The 25134-nt window shown below is 40.3% G+C and overlaps 1 protein-coding gene across 4 annotated transcripts in view; it reads right to left on the bottom strand.

Moving 5' to 3' along the window:
- Positions 1-19108: 19108 nt before the first annotated feature.
- Positions 19109-25134, bottom strand: part of LOC115142835 (TOX high mobility group box family member 2) — a 140137-nt gene continuing 134111 nt past the window's right edge. For all 4 annotated transcript variants that reach the window (XM_029682608.2, XM_029682610.2, XM_065001652.1 and 1 more), the window contains 3 exons: positions 24220-24618; positions 23546-23682; positions 19109-20905 (listed from right to left, as the gene is read on the bottom strand). In XM_029682608.2, coding sequence (XP_029538468.1) covers positions 20863-20905; positions 23546-23682; positions 24220-24618 — 579 coding nt within the window. In that variant the 3' untranslated portion in view covers positions 19109-20862. The remainder of the gene's footprint in view (positions 20906-23545; positions 23683-24219; positions 24619-25134) is intronic.

Genomic DNA, 25134 nt, shown 5'->3' with positions numbered 1-25134 from the left:
GATGCCCCATCACCTTATTTATTCAGCCACTTACTTAGACAGCAAGTTAAACTTAGGGTTTGTGTTAACGCAGAATTTTGCTTATTATTTTTTTTAAATCAGAAGATATATCTTGCTGCGTTTTGTAAACGCAGATCTAAAATGCTTCTTATTAGAATTTCTGCTCGGCATCAGACTGATTTTGTGTATCAGTTGCACTTCTAAATTCCAATGAGAATTCAGGAATGGCATTCTATCAGCAGACTGCGCTCTGACTGAAGTGTAGCTACTCTTCTCCAATATTTTTCTCAGTGTAGCCAGCCTATTCTTGTGTAGCCAGCCTATAAATGCAAGATTTTTTAAACAAAAAATTAGGAAATGTAGCTGGCTGCATTCTTTCTATGATAGTCCTAAACATTCTAAATATGATGGCCATGCAAAAAAGACCTGCTCATCTACTTCTGTGGCTCCCAGCCAAATAGCTTTGTTGTCATCTGATGAAAATGAAGCAATTTTCTGTTGAATGTGCTGCACTAAGGCATTTTCTGTGAAGGAAAACTATAGTTGCGTGTTCCTGATCACTCTATTGAAGAAAGAAAAAACACGGTTGACTTTCAATATAAAAAGCGACCTCTGTCAATACATGGATGGACTCACTTGCTCTCGCTTTCTCCCGTTGTGCTATTTACAAACAAACGTGACTGGGTCAACTGTTCCGGGAAACTACATAACCTCCATAAAGTAAAAATAATGTGACAGGTGAAATGAGGAACGTGATCTGCTTTATCTTCTAAAGCATTGAACAAGTTGACTGCAGGTATTTTCTTTTTTTTTAAATAGCTACAATATTCAAATGTATTGAAAAACTTTAAAGAAATAGTTTCAGCAGTATTGACGGTATTGAAAAACCATCCCATGGCTATTTCCAAATACACCATGGTCTAAAGTTTGCGGGGAGGTTAGCACATTCTCAAGTCAAGTTAAATTGGGATAACTGCCAATGCACATTTTTGGGGTATATTTTGTAGGTATGCACGGTTTGTAAATGAGGCCATTGGTTTAGATAACTTATGCACTTGGGCCAATGCACTTAACCTGCTGTGCATCTTTATTTGACATTTCCTTTGACGCACTCACTTCTATTGCTCTCTGCAGTGTTAAGGTACTCTCGATAAAAAGGCGTTTCTGAATTGCCTCACTGCATGTGCCACACACTAACCTATCACTTATAGTGTCACTCAGTGATCGCCCAAATTCACAGTGTTCAGATAACTGTTTCTGAAAGAGAGTGACATACAGTTGAACTTGGAAGACTACATACACCTTAGCCAAATACATTTAAACTCAGTTTTTCACAATTCCTGATATTAAATTCAAGTAAAAATTCCCTGTCTTAGGTCAGTTAGGATCACCACTTTATTTTAAGAATGTGAAATGTCAGAATAATAGCAGAGAAAATTATGTATTTCAGCTTTTATTTCTTTCATCACATTCCCAGTGGGTCAGAAGTTTACGTACACTGAATTAGTATTTGGTTGCATTGCCTATAAATTGTTTAACTCGGGTCAAATGTTTCAGATAGCCTTCCACAAGCTTCCCACAATAAGTTGGTTGAATTTTGGCCCATTCCTCCTGACAGAGCTGGTGTAACTGAGTCAGGTGTGTAGGCCTCATTTCTCTCACATGCTTTTTCAGTTCTGCCCTCAAATGTTCTATAGGATTGAGGTCAGGGATTTGTGATGGCCACTCCAATACCTTGACTTTGTTGTCCTTAAGCCATTTTGCCACAACTTTAGAAGTATTCTTGGGGTCATTGTCCATTTGGAAGACCCATTTGCGACCAAGCTTTAATTTCCTGACTGATGTCTTGAGATGTTGCTTCAATATATCCACATAATTTTCCTCCCTCATGATGCCATCTATTTTGTGAAGTGCACCAGTCCCTCCTGCAGCAATGCACCCCCACAACATGATGCTGCCACCCCTCTGCTTCACGGTTGGGATGGTGTTCTTCGGCTTGCAAGCCTCCCCCTTTTTCCTCCAAACATAATGATGCTCATTATGGCCAAACAGTTCTATTTCTGTTTCATCAGACCAGAGGACAGTTCTCCAAAAAGTATGATCATTGTCCCCATGTGCATTTGCCAACTGTAGTCTCGCTTTTTTTATGGCGGTTGTGGAGCAGTAGCTTCTTCCTTGCTGAGCGGCCTTTCAGGTTATGTCGATATAGGACTCGTTTTACTGTGGATATAGATACTTTTGTACCTGTTTCCTCCAGCATCTTCACAAGGACCTTTGCTGTTGTTCTGGGATTGATTTGCACTTTTCGAACCAAGGTATATTTATCTCTAAGTGACAGAACGCGTCTCCTTCCTGAGCGGTATGATGGCTGTGTGGTCCCATGGTGTTTATACTTGCGTATTATTGTTTGTGCAGATGAATGTGGTACCTTCAGGCGTTTGGAAATTGCTCCCAAGGATGAACCAGACTTGTGGAGGTCTACAATTTTTTTTCCGAGGTCTTGCTGATTTCTTTTGATTTTCAAGGTATGCCTTGAAATACATCCACAGGTACACCTCCAATTGACTCAAATTATGTCAAATAGCCTATCAGAAGCTTCTAAAGCCTTGACATCATTTTCTGGAATTTTCCATGCTGTTTAAAGGTACAGTCAACTTAGTGTATGTAAACTTCTGACCCACTGGAATTGTGATACAGTGAAATAATCTGTCTGTAAAAAAAATGTTGGAAAAATGACTTGTACAAAGTAGATTACTTGCACAAAGTAGATGTCCTAACTGACTTACCAAAAGAGTGGTTGAAAAACGAGTTTTAATGACTCCAACCTAAATGTATGCAAACTTCTTACTTCGACTGTACATATTTTACTGGTTTGTTATTCACTGGCACCACCCCCGGTTAAAGGTGAATAAATCATCCCAAGAGTTAACACACAGGAACGTTATTAAACCCCCTAGTGTCGATTGACGTACTGGAGCGTCAATCTAAGTTACGTAACAAAAAAATCCCCATCAAAATCCATCAATTTAAACTAGAGATATCTGTTTTTTTCCCCATTGGATGCGTCAATCCCTCACATCCGCCAGTGCCGCACTTCCGCGTCTGCTGTGAAAGGTGGCAGAGATAGAGCCGTGTTTGTCAGACTGAACGGTTTGACTCTCACAAACACGATGGTGTTCTCCGTTTTGCTCTAGGAACTCCACACGGGACTCTCTGAAGGTAACCGGTATCGTTTAAAAAAACGAATGGAAGTATAAAGGTAGTTTTGAGCCTACCAAAAAAAGGGGTTAAATATGTGTATATATATATAGTAGTATACATACATATATTTTCAGAGTTTTTTAATATCTCCTAAATTTAGGACAGACATTATTATGATAAATGTTATGATAAATGTTTTGCCATTTATTGATGTTATTCAATGCATTTCTATGGGCTTTAGTAGTAAAGGCCAAAATCTATATTTTATAAAACACTTTTTTAAATAGTTTTTTGATAACTAAAATCAAATAGCTAAATTATCCATATTATGACCATCTTAAAACTATTCCATATGTCAGCTTAGACTCTTAAATAATTAAACACACCGAGGAAGATGAATTTGGGGATGCACATGGGGATGAAAAGTGGGTAAAGTAGTGGAATGGTAGCGGTTCTGTAACAGAGGTAATAAATACACACATACCGAATGAATTCACCAGGGCACAAAGGCACAGATACAGAATCTTACAGAATATAGCAGTAAGGACTGTATAAATTGCATTTGTCACCTGCAGAGTATTACACAACACAGTAAACTCAGAAGGGGAACATATACTGAACCAAAATATAAATGGAACATGTAAAGTGTTGGTCCTATTTTTCATGAGCTGAATTAAAAGATCCCAGAAATGTTCGATATGCACCAAAAAGCTGACAAAAATAAAGCCCTTTTGTGTGGAAAAACTCATTCTGATTGGCTGGGCCTGGCTCCCCAGTGGTTGGACCTGGCTCCCAAGTGGGTGGGCCTATGCCCTCCCAGGCCCACCCATGTGAAATCCATAGATCAGGGCCGAAGCTATTTATTTTAATTGAATGATTTCCTTCTATGAACTGTAACTTAGTAACATTTTGGAAATGGTTGCGTTTATGTTTTTGGTGTAGTAGTAACTAACTGTGAAGAACAATGTACAAATGTCACACAACTCACTTTGGGCACACACTCCACCCCACAAGTCCAGAGATATTGAGTGAGTCCAGTTGTTGATGGACAGAGACAGAGATGTTGCTCTCTGCCACCGCAGACTGCGAGTATTGTGTGACCTGCAGAGTCAAGAGGATGGACAGATGTTCAGCCCCCCTAGTAACCTCCCTAGCAACCTATCAGGGCTCAGGTCATTCAGGTCAGAGAGAGTTTGAGAGACAGGTTTATGGTACCCTCTAGACTCTCAGGCTCCGGTAGTGGGGGATGGGGAATGGAGTGTGCAGCTCAAGGTTGTGAGGTGCTGATAACAGTCACCGGCAGAGAATTTGTAACACTTTCAATACAACCACAAACTGTGAAATTGACTCCCCCTCCTCTTGATTTCTCTTATGAAACCTGAATCTCTCTGCCATGATCAGTGGTTTGGGAGAATAATGTCCTTTTTAAGGTAGCCACAATTTCATCATATGATTTGTCACCAGGCTTTTCAGGCATTACTAGCCTGCGCAGTAGATTGTATTTTCCATAACAGTCTAAAATGTTGGCACAACTACTTCTGCTTTAATTGTATTTGCCAACACAAAGTACTCAAAACATTCTGTGTACCAACTACATTGTTCCACAGATTCATCAAATTATCCTATATTTCCAACCAGTGCAGACATTTTCAGTAAAAAAAAACACATATCTGAATGGTAGAATGGGCAAAACGAGTGACTTAAGCGACTCTGAGTGTGGTATGATCGTCGGTGGTGAGTGCACCGGTTCCAGTAACTCCGAAAGGGCCGGCCGACCTGGGATTTTCATGCACAACATTGTCTAGACTGCCGAGAATGGCAGTCCTGTGGGCGAAAACAGCTTGTTGATGAGAGGTCGAAGAAGAATGGCAAGAATTGCACAAGTTAACAGGCGGGCCACAAACAAGTAAATAATGTCGCAGTACAACAATGGGGTGCAGAACGGCAACCGACAACTTGTCCTTGTCACGGATGGGCAATTGCAGCAGACGACCACACCAGGTTCCACTTCTATCAACTAAAGACAAGAAGAAGCGGCCCCAGTGGGCATCCGATCACCACCACTGGACAATTGAGGAGTGGAAAAACATTGCCTAGTCCTATGAATTCCGGTTCCTATTGTATCATGCTAATGGCAGAGTCCGGATTTGGCGTTAACAGCATGAGTCCATAGCCCCATCCTGTCTGGTGTTAACGGTACAGGCTAGTGGCAATGGTGTAGTAGAGCAGGGAATGTTTTCCTGGTACACATTAGGTCCCTTGATACCAATTGAGTAACATTTCCATGCCTGGAAGAGTTCAGGCTGTTCTGGAGACAAAGGGGGGCCCGACCCAGTACTAGATATGTACCTAATAAACTGGCCACTGAGTGTATAGTGCACATTCTCTCACATTTCTGGTTGGCAACAAAGGAAACCCCAACATTTTCAAAATTGCTCTGCATATACAGCAGATGTGTGTAGTCTCAAAACCAGTGGGTAATCTGACAGTTTATTAACTGAAGGCAAATTGGCCCCAGCCACTACAGCTAAGATGAATCTGTGTCCCAAATGGCACCCTATTCCCTACACTCTTCGAATAAAGGGTTCCAAAAGGGTTCTTCGGCTGTCCCCATAGGACAACCCTTTTTTGGTTCTAGGTATAACCCTTTTTCGTTTCAGGTAGAACCTTTATGGGTTCCATGTAGAACCCTCTCTGGAAAGGGTTCTACCTGGAACTGAAAAGGGTTCTTCAAAGGCTTCTCCTATGGGGACAGCCAAAGAACCCTTTTAAGGTTCTAGATAGAACCTTTTGGGTTCTAGATAGAACCCTTTCCACGGAGGGTTCGACATGGAACCCAAAAAAGTTCTACCTGAAACCAAAAAGAGTGTAGTGCATTAGTTTTGACTAGGGCCCATAGGGTTCTGGTAAAAATAGTCCGCTATGTAGGGAATAGGATATTATTTGGGATGCCCATGATAGCTTTACAGTCTACTGCTGAGGGAACAGTAGAATATCCCATGAAGTGTGATACCCTTTCCATTGTAAATCAGTATTTCAAATAACACCTCCTTTTAGATTTTTACAGTAATGGCACAATATCAGTGAAGTGCAGGCGCCACATGCCGGTAAATCTAGTCTCAGTGGCTTCACTAGCTCCACGGCACAACAAAGAGAGGGAATAATAATAGTGTATATCAGACTACCAAATCAGGATGGAGAATCCATATTAGCCCCCGTCGATAACCGTGGTTTAGGGGTTGCCATGGCAACTGGGGTCTAGGAGATTGGCAGCGGCCTCAGTGTTCTATCAGTTAGCTGGAAAAATTGCCAATCAGCCCGTTAGATCCACCGTCTGGAAGGGAGGCCGCGGAAGATTGTGTGAATATATTTTGATTAAAAAATGGGAGGCCACTTACGAGAGAGAGAAAAAGGAGAAAATTGGTGGCAGCGGTGGGATCCGCATCAGTATTCAGCAAAGGTCGCATCGGGCTTCTTACAATTATGGCTAGCCGTTGTCTGGAGAGTCAAACATTTTTAGATTTTAGACAGAAGGATTAGGATATTGATATATTGATATGAATCTATTTCAATATAGAATCTTCCCTCCATTTTTTGTTGTCAATTTGGCAGTATTATTTACTACTCTTCAATCAATAAATACAGAAATTAATTTGAATAAATACCATGAACTGAATAAGGGAGGTTTACCTGTGGTATTTATTCTGTTGCCTCTACAGACAGCTGGTAAAACACCTCAGAACCTCTCCTTTTCAGACTAATACCTGTACAGTTATGTCGCCCACCACCAGCAAACACGGCATCACAAGCCTCACCGGAGGCTATTCTAACCTCTCTGCCTGTCCGTTCGCACCTTTGTCGACTCATGTCAACCGGTCTCCGGGGGAACGTTGAGCAGTGATTCTACAGTTAGCCTGACACTCACTCCCCCCCCTACTCCTCCCCCTCCCCCTCCCCCTCTTCCCTTTCCTCCCCTCACCTCTTCTTTCAGGTCACCTCATCAGTCCATTCCACTGCTCACTGAGCCATGCAGTGAGCCACAGCCGAACAGCAGCATGAGGGGATGACACAGGGTTCTCTGACTGCCGGCGTTGCACACCGCCTGTGTCTCAAATGACACTCTATTTCTCCAATAAGGTACAATATAAGACACTGGTCCAAAGTAGCACACTAAGGGAATTCTGGAATGACCTATGTCTTTCTCCAAGGGCCTTGTTTAACGGAAGCCCAGAATGGAATGTCGGTGACATTGCTCAACGCTCTCACTTTGTTTACGTTTAGCCAACTCGTTGACCTGGTGGCGTCATGACTCAGAAATGTTTTTTTTTTGGTCCAATGGTGAATGTGCTCTGAGGTTGTCATTTTGGCATTAAAGTAGAAAGTGGAGATAAAATGGAACATTTGCTGTGTTGTTTACCGAGCAAACAAAGGGACTGGAGATACCAACTGTGGAATCTCTTTAGGAATTAACCATAACACTGACCTGCAACAGGTGCATTAGCAATACATTGAAATAACATAAAAACAATGACCTCTGTTGACTATTGTTTATGATTGGACATGCAGTACGTCATCATATACAACACCGTATATTAAAGTGATAAAGCGGCAATGCTAGTGGTCCTCCTTTCGTTTATTAAAATACCATGCTTAATTACAGCATGTAACTGTTAATTGCAGATATGATGCAAAAGTGATTAAAAAAAAGGAAATCACATTTTGCTCATGTCTGCAAGACACAGATGGTGCAAGAGCATATGGAGCACACAACTTAAGTCTTCTCTGTGGTCTTGATGTACTATTTATCAGAACCACTAGGGGTCTCTGTGTCTCTATTCATGTTGCCTCACAAAGGGTATCAGTGTTCGGTGAGAAAGAGGGGGATAGACAGTGGAGAGAGTGAGAGAGAGAGAATTGGAGCTCTGATTAGAGATGACCTAATTCAGCTCAGGACGTCCCACAATGCGCTCTCCCTAACACACACACACACACACACACACACACACACACACACACACACACACACAGAGAAAGGGAGCAACTAGCACAATAGGAGAATGGCCAGAAAGAGTGTGTGAGATTAATACTAGCAGTGCAATTGATATTGGAAAAGCATGTTGTCTTTTTTTCCTCACACACTTGTGCAGTTGTTACTATGAGGTATTGTCAAATCAGAACAGGACTTTCAATAATCAGATGAAAGATGACAGTTTGGTAAATTTTCAAAAAGAGGAATTCCGGGCTTTACATTATCCCCACATGAAGGACTATCAAATCATTTTCAAATTAACATCACTTTCAATGACAACGTTGACTATTTGCAGAGTGAGGAGCTCGGGCTAAAACAGCAACCCTTGTCAGCATAGCGGAACTCAGCCGAGCTTCAATCATGTTTGTTTGATCTCATTCAAACTGGCTCCCGGACAAATGAAAAAGGACAGAGCGAATCACAGAGAGTGAGCTGACTTGGCCAACTTTAACAAGACTTCTCTCACTCGCCCCGGTTTCCCAGAGGCAGGAGTTATGGGTAGTCATTTCATACTAAAGCATGGCTGGGAGTTGTTTTTTTCTCTCGATTGTATTATTGTTATTATTACAGTATGTACTAAAGACCCAGGTTAGGGTTATTAAATATGTCATTTTTGCTCAAGTAAGCTTCTTGGAAATATTCCATCAGAGCCTTTTATTCTTCCAAATGTAGTTATGAATTTTAAAGTAGACTGGTATTACTGTTGGAGAGCGGGTTGTGATCTGAATTCTGAGTAATGCCGAGATTGGAAATTCTTGTTCCACAGGCTCTTAAAAAAAAGGAGAATATGACTGTCAACCATGGAGTGTAAAAAGGAAGGGAGGGGGAAGGTGTGAGGGCCTATGAAAACCAGGGGTGTTTGATAACGACGACATCAGATAGACATTCAAGAGGATTTTTTTTCTTCCGTTGTTGGTATTCATGAGCATATGTTCGTGTGTAAAGTCCTCCATCAATAAATATGCACAGTCCTTAATTGTTCCGTCATAATTAGGCTACAGTTCTGGGGGGGGGGGGGGTTTGGCTCGGGTCTACGAACGAACGCTCGTTCTTTTGTTTCTTGCTTTGGCGCCTCTAATGATTTCCATGACAATTGAGGGAGAGAGAGAAGCTGAGAAATGCTGGTGGAGGAGAAAAAAACGAGGGCCCAATCAAAACTGAATGGCATATTAATAGAGTCCAAGCAAACAGATGGTGACTGCCAAAAACAAACACAGAAAATACACACAAAAAAACACCAAAAAATGTAATTCAATTAGGGGCGGAGGATTCGTGGATGGCACGTTGATGCACGTTGTTTATTTGGTCTTTTCGATTCATTTGTAAATCCAATAAAAACGTTATGCCTTTCCAGTGGATTCTAGTTTTCTATTATCTGTCGTTCGTGATAGGCGAATGGAGTAGGTTGCGTGGGAGTTGAACGACAAGATTAAGTCATTATGGTTCTTGGCTGATGTGGGGGGAAAAACAGACACAAACGTCCCCAAAATACTAGTGGATTTCCAGGGCATACAACACTATTCGAGTAAGACCTGTGTGTGTTCATTTCTCACAGGACTCAGACATTTCACATGTGATATTTATTATGAGTTTTACATGTACTTTTGGAAGCCGAAGTCTTGACCATTGGACCAAGAGGACCAACATTAATTTTGAAGATGCAGGTGACCATGAGCAACCATGGCCACTTCACTTTCATTAGCATTTTCATATTTTAATGTCAACTACGGCTGTCAAAATAAAATAAAAATTTATTGAGGTTGTTGCAGGATTTGTTGTGATTAATCACGATTAATCGCAAATTCATAATTTGCTCAAATTTAGTTCTAATTTAAGATTTTTGTTATACAAAAAGCATGACAAGAATATTGCTGTTTTGATTTTGTCCAAAGTAACCATTAGCAAAATTAGGTAAATTGATAAACACACTTTCTTTAACCTCAAAATACCTTCTTTTTTTTTCACTGTTGGTTAGAGCCTGATTTGATTTGATTTGAAGTCCGCTTGTTTTGACATCACATTGTGGTTTTTAGCTCTATAGGTTATGTATTTTGGATGTTTTCAGTGTATTTTGGATGTTTTCAGACAATGCGCCCCCAAAAAAAGTGGGCACTAAAATTACAAAAAGTTGACTTGAGTTAACCGGTTAACTCTGACAGCGCAATTTTTTTCTTTGGGCTTCTTCCAACAGTCACTGACCAACGTATGAAGAAGAGAAATGTGTGCCTGCAGAAGTAACACTCAAAATGGATGGTTCAGAAATAAGACATGATCATTTTAAACACACTTGAATTATTTTATTCAGGCAGGCTAAATTACCTTTTTTTTTACAGAATGACATTATAGAATTAGTGATTCCATACGTGGATACATTGCTACTGCAACATGTTAACACCACCATTTCACATGTGAGGAGAATAACACTATTTCACCACCACGTGTTAAACTTGCAATTCCACATGTGAAAGGTAGATTTTCACATGTGGATGTTTCTTACATGGGAAACTGCAACTTTGATTGTCACATTGTGAATGGATTTCACACGTGAACTTACTATTCCATGTGTGATAGTGAGATTTTCTTACACATTAAACTGCAAATGTGATTTTTACCTGTGATGGTTCTTTACATGTAAAAATGCAATTCCATATGTGAAAGTGACATTTTCACGTGGAGTTTTCTTAGATATGAAACTGCAAATTTGATTTAGATATGTGAACTTTTTTTTTATCATGTGAAACTGCAAATTTCACGTGCAACTGAGATTCACATGTAAGGTGAAAACGTGTTTTTCCTCTCACGTGAGAAGGGGTTGTTAACATGTGAACTCTAAATTTAATGCAAGTGAATAAATGTTTTTACATGAATTTTAAGCTCAACATGTGATTTTCACATGTGAAACTGCTAATTTGACATGTCGCTATGCCTCTGCGTTGGAATTCCCATTTAGGAACAAGATCATCAAACAATATGGTGGATTTGAAGCTTCTAAACCCCCTGATGGGTGGGATTATCATATCCTGTCAATCATCAAACTCTCCTTTCCCCATATCGATGCTTCTATTGGACTAAATCAGCCTAGATAGGATTGGTAGGACACCCACTTTGGGATTATAAAATCTGATTCCTGCTATGAATATCAAACACTTTAGCTACCCTTATAGCTGTAAAGTGACTAAGGGGAAACCCTATTTTGGACCATAAGAGCCAAAGTATAAGCTTTGAGTAGAGGCGATTCTTGGCCCAATTTGTGGATACAGCTGTCTCAGTCCCACAGTATCCCACTCAGTGAAGTCCTCCTGTCTGCGGCAGCGTGAAGTGTTCATCCTCTATTTCCAGTTACAGTACAGTGCACCAGACTTGGCCCAAGAGCCTAGCAACAGCCCCTCCATTTTGGCTTCAAGCCCATTCTCAGCAGTACAGAACCGGGCCATAAGGTGTCTCTGGATCTCTAAGTCAGTTTGAGCAAACTGTATTTTTTGCTCTTTCTACAAAGGAGGTTTCAATGCTAGCAGTTCCCAAGTTGTAAGACTTTCTCGTGTACCCTTTGTAAGCTTGGTATTACCTGGTTTAGTTTGATTGGCATTAATGACATTGCCTTGGGTTGATTCTTAATCCAACCCTCTTTTACCACATTGCCTTTTAAGTCCAAACACAACCTCTGTCTTTCTTTGATATATGTGACACTGAATGAAGAAACTTTTGAGTGGAAGCACAGTCACTTATAGATAGAGAAGGAAATAGGGAGAGAGAGGGGGGAGTAGAACACGAGAAAGAGAATGGCCATGAGATATGAATATCGCATTGAACTTTCTAACTTTCTTAGAAAAAGGACTCCAGTTTAGAACAATTACCGGAAGAGCAGAAAACACATATAATGCAATAGCACACTTCCTCTCTTCAAACAAGCCGAGGCAAAAGACAACGGACACAACAAGCCAAACAATACACTATGTTGTCCTTTCCAACTGTCCTTTAGTCAATGTTGAACCCAATGGAGCTTTACAAAAGCTTACCTTTACCTTCTAACAGTTTACCAAAAATATTGCTTCGCTGTATTGAACAAGATGCAACCCAAAGCAATGATCAAATATTTTTTTATTTGCGCCAATCAAAAGTGCATCAATATTTGCAGTCGTGTCAATACATCATGCTTTTTACTACAAATATGTTCACAAACTGGATCAAAGACATATTCCTCCTGAACATTTTCAAAATCTGCCACAGGGTCTAAAATATATGTATGGGTGATATTGCTCAAATAGTGTAGCTCAAAGTTTAGTAAGTGTTTAAAATGACTACAAAAAAACCTTTTGTTCTAATTTGAGTTTATCCACGGCCATATCTGTGGTGAACATAAAAAGTTCCCTCACAGAAATAACACGATCCTACTTTCACAGTACACAATGTGATGAGAAGATAGTTATGTCTGCGGTTCTCCATTTGAGTCATCCTCAAGGGGAGAGGTAGCAACAACTGAGAACAAGAAAGAACAGTGGTGCTATTCTTTTTCTGCTCACACTAAGTGAGCACAGTGGTTTCTCTGCTTGGATGTGGGTTTATGCAGCCCGCAGCAAAATGAAACAGAGTTAATAAACGAAAGAGTACTTCTTGTCAGTCAAGTCTTTACAGGCCACCAATTGTTCAATGTTCTCAACCACCACCACAGTTTTCGTACAGAATGAACGTGACAGTTCAACGTTCCATGCCGATTTTTGTGTCAGTCAAAAAGGATCCCTTGGAGATCTATCAAAAAGTTTGACACGACCAAAATATTTCAGTCTGACCACCTAACGTTGATATCACTGATTGCCAATATCTACTTACTTTTTTAACTTTGCATTGTTGGGACAGGGCTCGTAAGTAAGAATTTCAAAGTCAAAATCTACACCTGTTGTATTCAGCGCACGTGACAAATACAGTTTGATTTGAAATGACAGACTTGATCATAACAGCCATAGAGGCTAATAACAAAGTGGTAAAGTGAAGTAAAGACGTCCCTGTGTTGGCCACAGGAACAAGATCATCAAACAATATGTGGGATTTGAACTGTTAACTATGAATTACACTTTTACAAATTCCTCAGAAAGGAATGTGGAATGTGTCTAGCCGGCTAGCGCTGACTTGAGGGTCCTGTTCAAATACTCTTAAAATGCATCCTTCCTTCCTCAGAGTGATCACTGACATGACAGGATTAGGCTAGTGTTGGATTGATTTCACTAATTATGCCTTATTAGATCAGTGATTACCTCAAGCAATGGGAGAAAAAAAGGGTGCATTTGAAGAGTGTTAGAACAGGGCCAATATACAGTGCCAGTCAAAAGTTTGGGCACACCTACTCATTCAAGGGTTTTTCTTCATTTGTACTATTTTCTACATTGTAGAATAATAGTGAAGACATCAAAACTATGAAATAACACATGTGGAATCATGTAGTAACCAAAAAAGTGTTAAACAAATATTTTATATATTTTGTACATATTTTGAGTAGCCACCCTTTGCCTTGATGACAGCTTTGCACACCCTTAGCATTCTCTCAACCAGATTCATGAGGTAGTCACCTGGAATGCATTTCAATTAACAGGTGTGCCTTGTTAAAAGTTCAGTTGTGGAATTTCTTCCCTTCTTAATCCGTTTGAGCCAATCAGTTGTGTTATGACATGGTAGGGATGGTATACAGAAGATAGCTGCATTTGGTAAAAGACCAAATCCATATTATGGCAAGAACAGCTCAAATAAGCAAAGAGAAATGACAGTCCATCATTACTTTAAGAGGATAAGAGGATAAGTTGATACCAGCCTCAGAAATTGCAGCCCAAATAAATGCTTCACTGTCACGTTCTGACCTTAGTTCCTTTGTTATGATTTTGTTTTAGGTTGGTCAGGGCATGAGTTGGGGTGGGTAGTCTACGTTCTTTTTTCTATGTGTTTGGCCTAGTATGGTTCTCAATCAGAGGCAGGTGTCGTTCATTGTCTCTGATTGAGAATCATACTTAGGTAGCCTGTTTTTTCCACATTTTAGTTGTAGGTGATTGTTTTCTGTTTAGGTTGTTTTCCCTGACAGAACTGTGCGCTTTCGTTTTCTCCGTTTTGTCATTTTGTTTGAGTGTTTTTTGTGAACATTAAATATGAACAATTTCCACTTTGGTCTCATTCCAACGACGATCGTTACATTCACAGAGTTCAAGTAACAGACACATGTCAACATCAACTGTTCAGAGGAGACCTCGTGAATCACGCCTTCATGGTCAAAATGCTGCTAAAGGACACCAATAAGAAGAAACTTTTGGTTTCATCTGACCATATGACATTCTCCCAATCTTCTTCTGCATCATCCAAATGCTCTCTAGCAAACTTCAGATGGGCCTGGACATGTACTGGCTTAAGCAGGGGGACACGTCTGGCACTGCAGGATTTGAATCCCTGGCGGCGTAGTGTGTTACTGATGGTAGGCTTTGTTACTTTGGTCCCAGCTCTCTGCAGGTCATTCACAAATGGAAATAAGACATTTTTGCTGCCCCAATAGCCTGCCCCCAAGAGTAACGCTACACAAAGAGTGCCTTCAGAAAGTATTTACACCGCTCAATTTATTCCACATTTTGTTGCGTTACAGCATGAATTCTAAATGTATGAACATTTTCTCACCCATATACACACAATACGTGGGGTGGCATGTAGCCTAGTGGTTTGAGCATTGGAATAGTAAACGAAAGGTTGCAAGATCAAGTCCCCGAGCTGACGAGGTAAAAATCAGTCGTTCTTTTCCTGAACAAGGGAGTTAACTCACTGTTTCTAGACTGCCATTGAAAATAAGAATTTGTTCTTAACTGACTTGCCTGGTTAAAAGAATAAAAAATAGCCTGTAATGACAAAGTGAAATTTTTTTGGGGGGAAATGTTTGCAAATTTATTGAGAATGAAATAAAGAAATATGTCATTTACATACATTTTCACACCCCTGAGTCAATACATGTTCCAAAAACCTTTGGCAGTGATTATAGATGTGAGTCTTTCTGGGTGGGTCTCTAAGAACTTTGCACACCTAGATTGTACAATATTTGAACATTAAGCTTTTACAAATTTTCGAAGCTCTGTCAAGTTCGTTTTTGAACATTGCTAGCCATTTTCAAGTCTTGCCATATATTTTCGAGACGATTTAAGTCAAAACTGTAACTAAGCCACTCAGGAAGATTCAGTGTTGTGTTGGTAAGCAACTCCAGTATATATTTGGCCTTGTGTTGTAAGTTAGTGTCCTGCTGAAAGGTGAATTTGTCTCCCAGCGTCTGTTGGAAAGCAGACTGGTTTTCCTTTAGTGTCTAATTGCAAACAGGATGCATGTTTTGGAATATTTCTATTCTGTACAGGCTTCCTTCTTATCACTCTGTCAATTAGGTTAGTATTGTAGAGTGACTACAATGTTGTTGATCCATCCTCAATTTTCTCTTATCACAGCAATTCAACTCTGTAACTGTTTTAAAGTCACCATTGGCATCATGGTGAAATCCCTGAGCGGTTTCCTTCCTCTCCGGCTACTGAGTTAGGAAGGATGCCTGTATCTTTGTAGAGCCTGAGTGTATTGATACACCATCCAAAGTGTAATTAATAACTTCACCATGCTCAAAGGGATATTCAATGTCTGTTTTTGTTTTTTTACCCATCTACCATTGGGTGAACTTCTTTGCGAGGCATTGGAAAACCTTGCTGGTATTTGGGGTGTGGAAGAGATGAGGTAGTCATCACCAAAATCATGTTAAACACTATTATTGCACACAGAGTGAGTCCATGCAACTTAATATGTGACATGTTACTTTTTACTCCTGAACTTATTCAGGCTTGTCATAACAAAGGGGTTGAATACTTATTGACTCAAGATATTCCTGCTTTTCATTTTCCATTTATTTGTAAAAATCATAAAAACATAATTCCACTTTGACATTGTGGGGTATTGTGTGTCGGCCATTTTAAACTCCAGCTGTAACACAACAAAAACTAGAAAAAGTCAAGGGGTGTGAATGTTTTCCGAAGGCACTCTAAATAGTCATTGATGAACAATACTATTCATTTCCTGAAGTTGTAAAATGGTGACTATTTCGATGTGGAATAAACGTCATAAATGGTATCCCCACTCAATGGGAAGAGTCAAAAGGCCTGTCGTTCATTCATACATCCATTGATCATGAACTATATCAATGTATGTTATGTGTTCATGATTTCCTTTATTAAGGCCATAACTACAGTACATTTGCAGAGCTGCGAAAGGTATTCAGCTGTCAGGAAAAACAAAAAGGATAAAAAGCAACAAATCAAACAAGAGACTAAAAGAGACATAAAGATGTACATTTTATGAGGTCGTGTTATCAAGATCTTAAAGAGCTTCTTAAATACGGGATAATATGGTAATTTGAAAGCAACGGTAATATTCAGCACACTGCTCTGGTGATCAGTCATAGAGAGAAGTTCAGTCTCACCTGAAGTTTCTGAATCTGTCTTAGGGGCATTTAGCATCAGAAACATGGCACCTTGCCATATTCTTAGATAATTCTGTCACAATACTGCACATATCCTTTCATTTACAGTCAACCTGATAGTGGGTTGGGAAAATAATCTGTATGATCAAAATTTTTCCCATTATTGTTATGATAGAATACAATAAATACACATACAGTATATCAAAGGGATATTTTTGATATTACGCATTTTATCATATATATAACATTGACTGTATGATAACCTCACATATTTTTCACTGCCTGATCTCGACACATTTTTTGCAATAACTGCATTTCTACAAAACAAAAATGCTATAAATGCAAGTTGCACGGGCACTTTTAGGAATCATTTCATTCTGTTGAATCTCCAAACACCAAACAGATTAAATGAACACAAAGTGAAACCCTGTTCTTGTCAAAACCGCCTACATTTCCTGTTCTCGCTCTAACACAGAACCAAAGTTGCAACTGACAAGTTTTTTGTCAGGTGGCCATGTGATTTTTGAAGGCCGCACCTAACACTGACCTTCTACTTTCTAACTCTCCACTGAGGCTCACTAGCTAGGCACCCTCTCATGTGGTCGGGTGAGCTAAAAATGTTGACTTGGAATCCAGAGTTGGTACGTTACGCGACCACAAGAGAGCAAATGAAAAAAAAGAGGTGTTTGTCAGAAAAAAAGAGGGTTTGACTCTTTCCACCAAGGCCCCCACCATGGTGGAAAAGTTTCCATTGTGATCTAACAGATTGTCTCCGTGTAGACGGCTCCAAACAAAGGCCACACCAGTGTCCACCTCAAATGTCACACCCCTGTGCCTGATTTAACAGCTAATTTCTATCCTAGTATGGACACCGTGCATCTGGCCACTACCAATCTAAACAGACCTCAACAAACAGAGAACGTAATCAAATCAAATCAACTGTTATTTGTCAAACGCTTCGAATACAACAGACCTTACAGTGAAATGCTTACTTACAAGCCCTTAACCAACCATGTAGTTTTAAGAAAATACCTACAAAAAGTAAGAAATAAAAGTAACAAATAATTAAAGAACACCAGTAAAATAACAATAGCTAATATCAATATTCAATATCACCTACTGTATCTCTGCACCCGTATTCATAAAGTGTCTCAGAGTGCGGATCTAGGATCAGGTTCTCCCTTTTATTCAGTTTGATTTAAAGGGCAAAACTGATCCTAGATCAGCACTCCTACTGAAAATTTGGTCCGCTTTCCCGGTCCTTTGTGAATACAGGCCCAGGTCTGTTGTACTTGATATGGAAAAGCAAAGCTCTTTTGATTGTATGGTTACAAGTGTTTAGACTTTTTTTCAATTTCTTCTACTATAAATTGTATTTTTCCATTTGACTTTTTCCTTGTGAGATTGAATTTGTGAAAGACAATAGGATTATGGGACCTGACAAAGTTGTCAAATTGAGGCTGGCGGCTCAGTATTTACTGTTTAGTTTACTACAGTGCACAGAATGACCATGGAGAGTAGTATGCGTCAAGGTGGAGAAACTGTCAAATAAAGAAAGGCCATTGTAACTGCAAGGGAAGGGAAAATTATGTCAATTTAAACATTGCACAGAGGAGCCATCACCCCAACCTTCCCAAACATTGTGTTCACACACACACGCACACACACACACACACAAACAAAAGAAAGACACCAATGTGGCTGTGCCAAAAAAAAACTCCATTATCTGGTATTCCATTAAGAATGTATGACTGATTTTCATATAATGTGTGTCATATCACGAAGTGGCAGTCCACGTTTTCCAATTGTTCAATAATGATCTATTTGCCAATTCAATACTGCAAGAGAGAGAGGGAGATGCCAGCCGCAAATGAATAAAACATAAAATGGTGCGGTCGTGACAGTTCCCTTGAACAGCTCCCCACTCTCGTCTCTCTGGAAGACTTGTGTGCAATTGGGGTAAAATCTGTGTTTTGGATGGATGCCTGAGTTTGTGTACGTACGCCATGCATTTCTCTGTTCTCTTTAGCTCTGACTTGACGCCCACCACACCGTGCACCACTTTCACATAGCAGCAAAGCAAATTCAAGCCTGCATCTGTTCATGGTTACGGAGATAGTTTTAGGACAACATTCAGATTGGGCCGGTGTTGGTGTTAGCTCTAGCGACGACAGCTAATTAGTAAAGCCATGGCATTTGATTTGAGTCCAGCCGTAAGACTAAAATGAAGTATAGGAAACATATGGAATGTTCTGGGTTGGAAACGAAAGAGAGATATTATGGAAGCATAAATGCCTTGTTTTAGGACATTGTCCAAGGGTTAAGTGGATGCCATTTTAGATCGGATACTTTACCGAAAGGGAAGAAAATAGAAGGTTTTGTGCTGTAAAAAAAGAGTCGGTGAAAGCCTGTTTCTCTTTTAACGTTTTTATTGATTTATTTATTACGTAGATTTGAAATAAAATAAGCATTGTGACACAAAATAATGTCGCCCGGCGAGGAAAGAAAGAACCAGCATATAAATGTCAAAATAAAAAACACAAACAAAAACAACTATCATCATCATCATCATCATCAAACCAAACATAAAAACAATGCAATTTGAATGAAATGCACCTCCATTGTATGAAGCAAAAATGATCTCATGTTCTTTCGTAAATAAGAAACCTGTCATAGCTGATGGGCAACTTGCAAAAAAAGTTTAAAAATAATTATCATTACTGGCTTTACAAATAAAATAACTACAATTGGCAGGTTTAAATGTTATTATATTTCAATTACAACAAAAAAAGATGCTACAGTGAAAATAAGAACATATATCTTTGTCATCAAACGCATTAATATTTATCACAAAACTTAAAGATGAGATCAACACAATAGAACACCTAAGAAGCTACTAGAAACCCACGGCTATGTTTCTGTGACATAACCATTAACATATAGCATTTTTAGTTTACCTCTTTATGTTGAGTGGCTGAAAATTGACAATTAACATGACCAGGTGAATTAAAAATAAAATCAACAAAGACAGTGGCCAAAAATGTTTGAGGCAACACTGTTCACCTGTGAGTGTATGTGTCTACATCTCGCTCTTTCTTGTTCCCCTTTTCTCTCCCTTTCTGTCTCTTTTCTCTCTCTCTCTCTCTCTTTCTCTTTCCATTGAATGATCTGCGGGACCCATACTCTGTATTCGGTTTTTAGATTGAACTTTATTGGGAAAAATCACACCAGTGAGCACAGATTTAATGCAAGATCGAGTGTGTGAAGTACTCCTCTGAAATCCACCTGCACAGGCTGTTAAAATTCACAATACACACACGCACAGACCCACATGCATGTGCGCACAGTCGCATACACATCCACACACACACAGACACACATTTTTTTTTTTTTATACAAACCAATGACTTACAGGTAATATTAAAGAAGAAGAAAAAAGCCATCTGGACTTCGAATTCCCAATTTGATCCCATAAAAGTGATATTTACAATCACACTGTGACAGCTTGGTAAACCTCCATGGGTCTTTCATATTACAAAAAAAGAATTTATTTAATTACCCCCCCGTCCCCCGTCCCGTCTCTTTGTATTAATATAAGTCACAGACCCTAAAGCAAAGCTACAGTAACATCAAGGCCTGTGTGCTGAAACCTACCAGAAGAGTATTTTCCCTACAGTACAGGGACTGTTATTGACAAAAGCAAATGTAGCAAGCAAGAAATAAATAAAAACAACAACAAGAAAACTAAACAAAATCAATTTAAATATGATTAAAAGGAGACGAAGGAGAAGAAGAAGGCTTTTTGCTCTTCTTATTCCAATTAAAGCTCAGTTTAGTCCCTGAGGGGGACTATTCTCATGGTAGTTCACTTTTTTTAAACTTTGAGACAAAGATGAGTGCTCTAGAATCAGGTGCGAAAGGAAAAATGCCTGGACATTTGTAAGTGCTTTGCGTAAAAAGTTTTTAAAAAAAGAGAGTAGTCGTCAGAATTGCACAGATCCTTCTAAAAAAAAACAAATTACATTGACAAAAAAAAAGGTTGAGTTTTGGTGGTGGTAGGGGTGGGTGGGTTGCGAGGGATGGGTCGGGGAGGTGGTGTGTGTGGTTGGGGGGTGTTGAGGGCTGACTCCCTGGTGTCTTTTCTTGTTGACGGCGGCCTCCAGCTTCAAGTGAGGTAGAGTGGCTTGTCCCTAGCTATCATGCTGCCACTGAAAACGAGAAGAGAGGGAGATGGTGAGAAGAGACGGAATAGGAAAAGAAAAAAAAAACACAGACTCAGAGAGGTGATACTACTTACTCCCCCCCCAAAAACCTGCAGATTGAAAACCTTAAAATGCTTCCCCTTTGAAGTACAGTAGGGACAGCTGTCAAACTAATATTAAAGAAATAAAGCTTGTCCTGTGGTTGTCGGAGTACACACCAAACAGATGTTCCTAGCAGAAGTTTCAATGATTATTCCATAGCAGAAAAATGTACACTGAATATATTGACAGACATCTCAAAAGAAACAAGAGAGAAAGTATAATACGTGAATAATACATGTTCAATAAACTCAGCAAAAAAAGAAACGTCCTCTCACTGTCAACTGCGTTAATTTACAGCAAACTTAACACGTGTAAATATTTGTATGAACATAACAAGATTTAGCAACTAAGACATAAACGGAACAAGTTCCACAGACATGTGACTAACAGAAATGGAATAACGTGTCCCTGAACAAAGGGGGAGGGGGTCAAAATCAAAAGTAACAGTCAGTATCTGGTGTGGCCACCAGCTGCATTAAGTACTGCAGTACATTTCCTCCTCATGGACTGCACCAGGTTTGCCTGGTCTTGCTGTGAGATGTTACCCCACTCTTCCACTAAGGCACTTGCAAGTTCCCGGACATTTCTGGGGGTGAATTTCACTAGCCCTCACCCTCTGATCCAACAGATCCCAAACGTACTTAATCCGACCATCACCCCTGCTGAGACAAAACCGCAACTCGTCAGTGAAGAGCACTTTTTGCCAGTCCTGTCTGTCGGGTCCAGCGATGGTGGGTTTGTATCCATAGGCGACGTTGTTGACGGTGATGTCTGGTGAGGACCTGCCTTACAACAGGCCTACAAGGCCTCAGTCCAGCCTCTCTCAGCCTATTGCGGACAGTCTGATGGAGGGATTGTGCGTTCCTTGTGTAACTCGGGCAGTTGTTGTTGCCATCCTGTACCTGTCCCGCAGGTGCGATGTTTGGATGTACCGATCCTGTGCAGGTGTTGTTACACGTGGTCTGCCACTGCGAGGACGATCAGCTGTCCGTCCTGTCTCCTTGTAGCGCTGTCTTAGGACTCCCACAGTACGGACATTGCAATTTATTGCCCATGCCACATCTGCAGCCCTCAGGCATCCATGTTCACGCAGATGGGCAGGGACCCTGGGCATCTTTCTTTTGGTGTTTTTCAGTAGAAAGGCCTCTTTAGTGTCCTAACTGTGACCTTAATTGCCTACTGTCTGTAAGCTGTTAGTGTCTTAACGGCCGTTCCACAGGTGCATGTTCATTAATTGTTTATGGTTCATTGAACAAGCATGGAAAACAGTGTTTTAACCCTTTACAATGAAGATCTGTGAAGTTATTTGGATTTTTACAAATTATCTTTGAAAGATAGGGTCCTGAAAAAGGGACGTTTCTTGTTTTGCTGAGTTTAGTAATATTGATTCAATAGTATACTGAACAAAAATATAAATGCCACATGCAGCAATATGAAAGATTTACAGAGTTACAGTTCATATAAGGATATCAGTCAATTTAAACAAATTGCGGTTGGTCTGCGGTTGTGAGGCCCGTTGTGGGGCACTGCCAAATTCTCTAAAATGACGTTGGAGGTGGCTTATGGTAGAGAAATTAACATTAATTTCTCTGGCAACAGCTCTGGTGGACATTCCTGCAGTCAGCATGCCAATTGCACACTCCCTCAAAACTTGAGACATCTGTGGCATTGTGTTGTGACAAAACAGCACATTTTAGAGTGGCTTTTTATTGTCCCCAGCACAAGGTGTACCAGTGTAATGACCATGCTGTTTAATCAGCTTCTTGATGTGCCACACCTGTCAGGTGGATGGATTATCTTGGCAAAGGAGAAATGCTCACTAACAGGGACGTAAACAAATGTGTGCACAACATTTGAGAGAAATAAGCTTTTTGTGGGTATTGAACATTTCTGGGATATTTTATTTCAGCTCATGAGACCAACACTTTACATGTTGCGTTTATATTTTTGTTCATTCAAAGGTGATATATGGAGGCCTCAGAGGTTGTTTCAGCATATTAAGTAGCACAACTATGTGTACTTATCTAAGGTTTACTCAGTAGAATCAACAATATTTTTATTTAGTTGACTAAGCCAGCGTTATGTACTAAAGCGTTGCATTTTCAAGGGGCACATGAGTCGTATCAAACACACTTTCATATGCAGTAGATAGCTGAGCCAACATTGAGGACTGAAATGGTGCAAAGTAAATTCAAAGATATAGGCCTACAAAGTGCCGTAGTCTCAAAAACATTTTTTATATTAACATTTGAGCCAGCAATAAATAATAAAACTGTGTATTCAAGGGTATTCAACAAAGTCCTTTCATTTGAACAGTTAAGCTAACATAAAATAATACTATCTCTGACAGTTTATCGGATATAGGTTAAGCCAAGTACTGGACTAAAGAATCATTCTGAATGGAAAATCTCCATTGAAATAATTTCTTGGTCCTGACCTAGCCTTAATTCGGGTCAGGGAAACTTGCCCTATTCTAAGTTATAAACAGTATTGGAATTAACAATAATTTCCTATACAAAGCCGATACTGGTCTGGGCTGCTCACCTGCAGTGGTTGCCACCACACTCCCTATCGCAGTATTCACTGTCCCAATCGTGGCTTTGTCTACCCCCAGGGTTGGGGGCCGCCGGGGACTGGGAACCCACACTTTTCTGGTACTCAGACTGTAGGTGGGAGAATCCCTATAGGAGACAGGGAGAGAGAGGCCATGGCATTAGTTTTAGTTTCTGACAACTTATCCTGGCCATATGGAGAGGGGACAATGCTAGAGAAAAGTAGGGGGAGGGGATGGAGAGAGAGGGAGAGAGGTTTGCTCTTTACTTTTGGTCCGAATGCCAAATTCTGTTACATTTTAATTTTAGATTAGTCGAATTGCTAATTGGTTTGGCAACATAGTACCTCAAGGGAGCCAATAACATGTACAGTACATTTGAATTTAAAAGAGAGAGGAGTGGGAGGGAGAGAGAGAGGAGAATAAAGAGAGGCAGGAAGAGATTTTTATTAAACATCATCTGGGTAGAATGTATACATGCCTGATGCAAATATGAGGAACATAAATGTTTTTATTTTATTTTTTATTATTATATATTTTTTTGGCCCATACTGTTCACACTAGCATAAACTACAAAGTAAGCATGTCCACTATTCCTTCAAATAATTTAGTGCACTAGTGATATGTGATATGCTGGTGATATCGGCACTCTCCGAGTCACACTAACCTGCTGTCCAGGAGGTGGTGAGTGAAGGGAGGCCTGGAGTCCCATCTGGTGGGAGATGATTGGCTGGGCCTGGCCGTGCTGCATGCGGATTGGCTGGTTGAGGAGGGAGCTCTGGTGCAGGGAGAGCTGTTGGTGCAGGGGTGGGCTGATCTGGAAGGAGGAGGGGGGAGAGGCACTAATGCTGGGCAGCATCTGGGACTGGCTGAGGGTCCGGGAAAGTGCATGACGCGGCGCCCCAGCGTAGCTCTGCAGGTCCGACAGGGGGAAGCCCCCCGGCCCCAGACTGTACGGGGAGGAGGGCTGGGGTGGCACACTGTACAGGGGCGGATTGGGGGGCATCATGTGGGAGGAAGGCTGGCTCGTCTGGGCACCTTTTGTCTCCACCGGGTCATTGTAGGTCTGAGGGCGGAGGGGAAGACAAAAGGGACAAAAAGTACAGTTAATATAACTATACAGTACTGACATACACTGAGTTTACAAACATTAGGAACACCTGCTTTTTCCATGACATGGGCTGACCAGGTGAATCCAGGTGAAGGCTATGATCCCTTATTGATGTCACTTGTTAAATCCACTTCAATCAGTGTAGATGAAGGGGAGGAGCCAGGTTAAAGAAGGATTTTTAAGCTTTGAGACAATTGAGACATGGATTGTGTTTGTGTGCTATTCAGAGGGTGATTGGGCAAGACAAAAGATTTAAGTGTATATTGAGAACATATATTACACACTATATAATATATAACACCACTAGGTTTGTGGACAGAGAGAGAAAAAGGAAAGTTCAGATGATATAATATATTGTGCAATTAATTTATATTGCTGAAATACACTGTATGTTAATGCAAATATGTTACACAACTAATTTATATTGGTGAGATACAGGTATGTCAACGCAAATATAGTAACCAGTTCATT

The sequence above is a fragment of the Oncorhynchus nerka genome, linkage group LG15, assembly GCF_034236695.1.
Source record: "Oncorhynchus nerka isolate Pitt River linkage group LG15, Oner_Uvic_2.0, whole genome shotgun sequence".
NCBI classification, from domain to species: domain Eukaryota; kingdom Metazoa; phylum Chordata; class Actinopteri; order Salmoniformes; family Salmonidae; genus Oncorhynchus; species Oncorhynchus nerka.
This window is presented reverse-complemented; position numbering and strand designations above follow the sequence as displayed.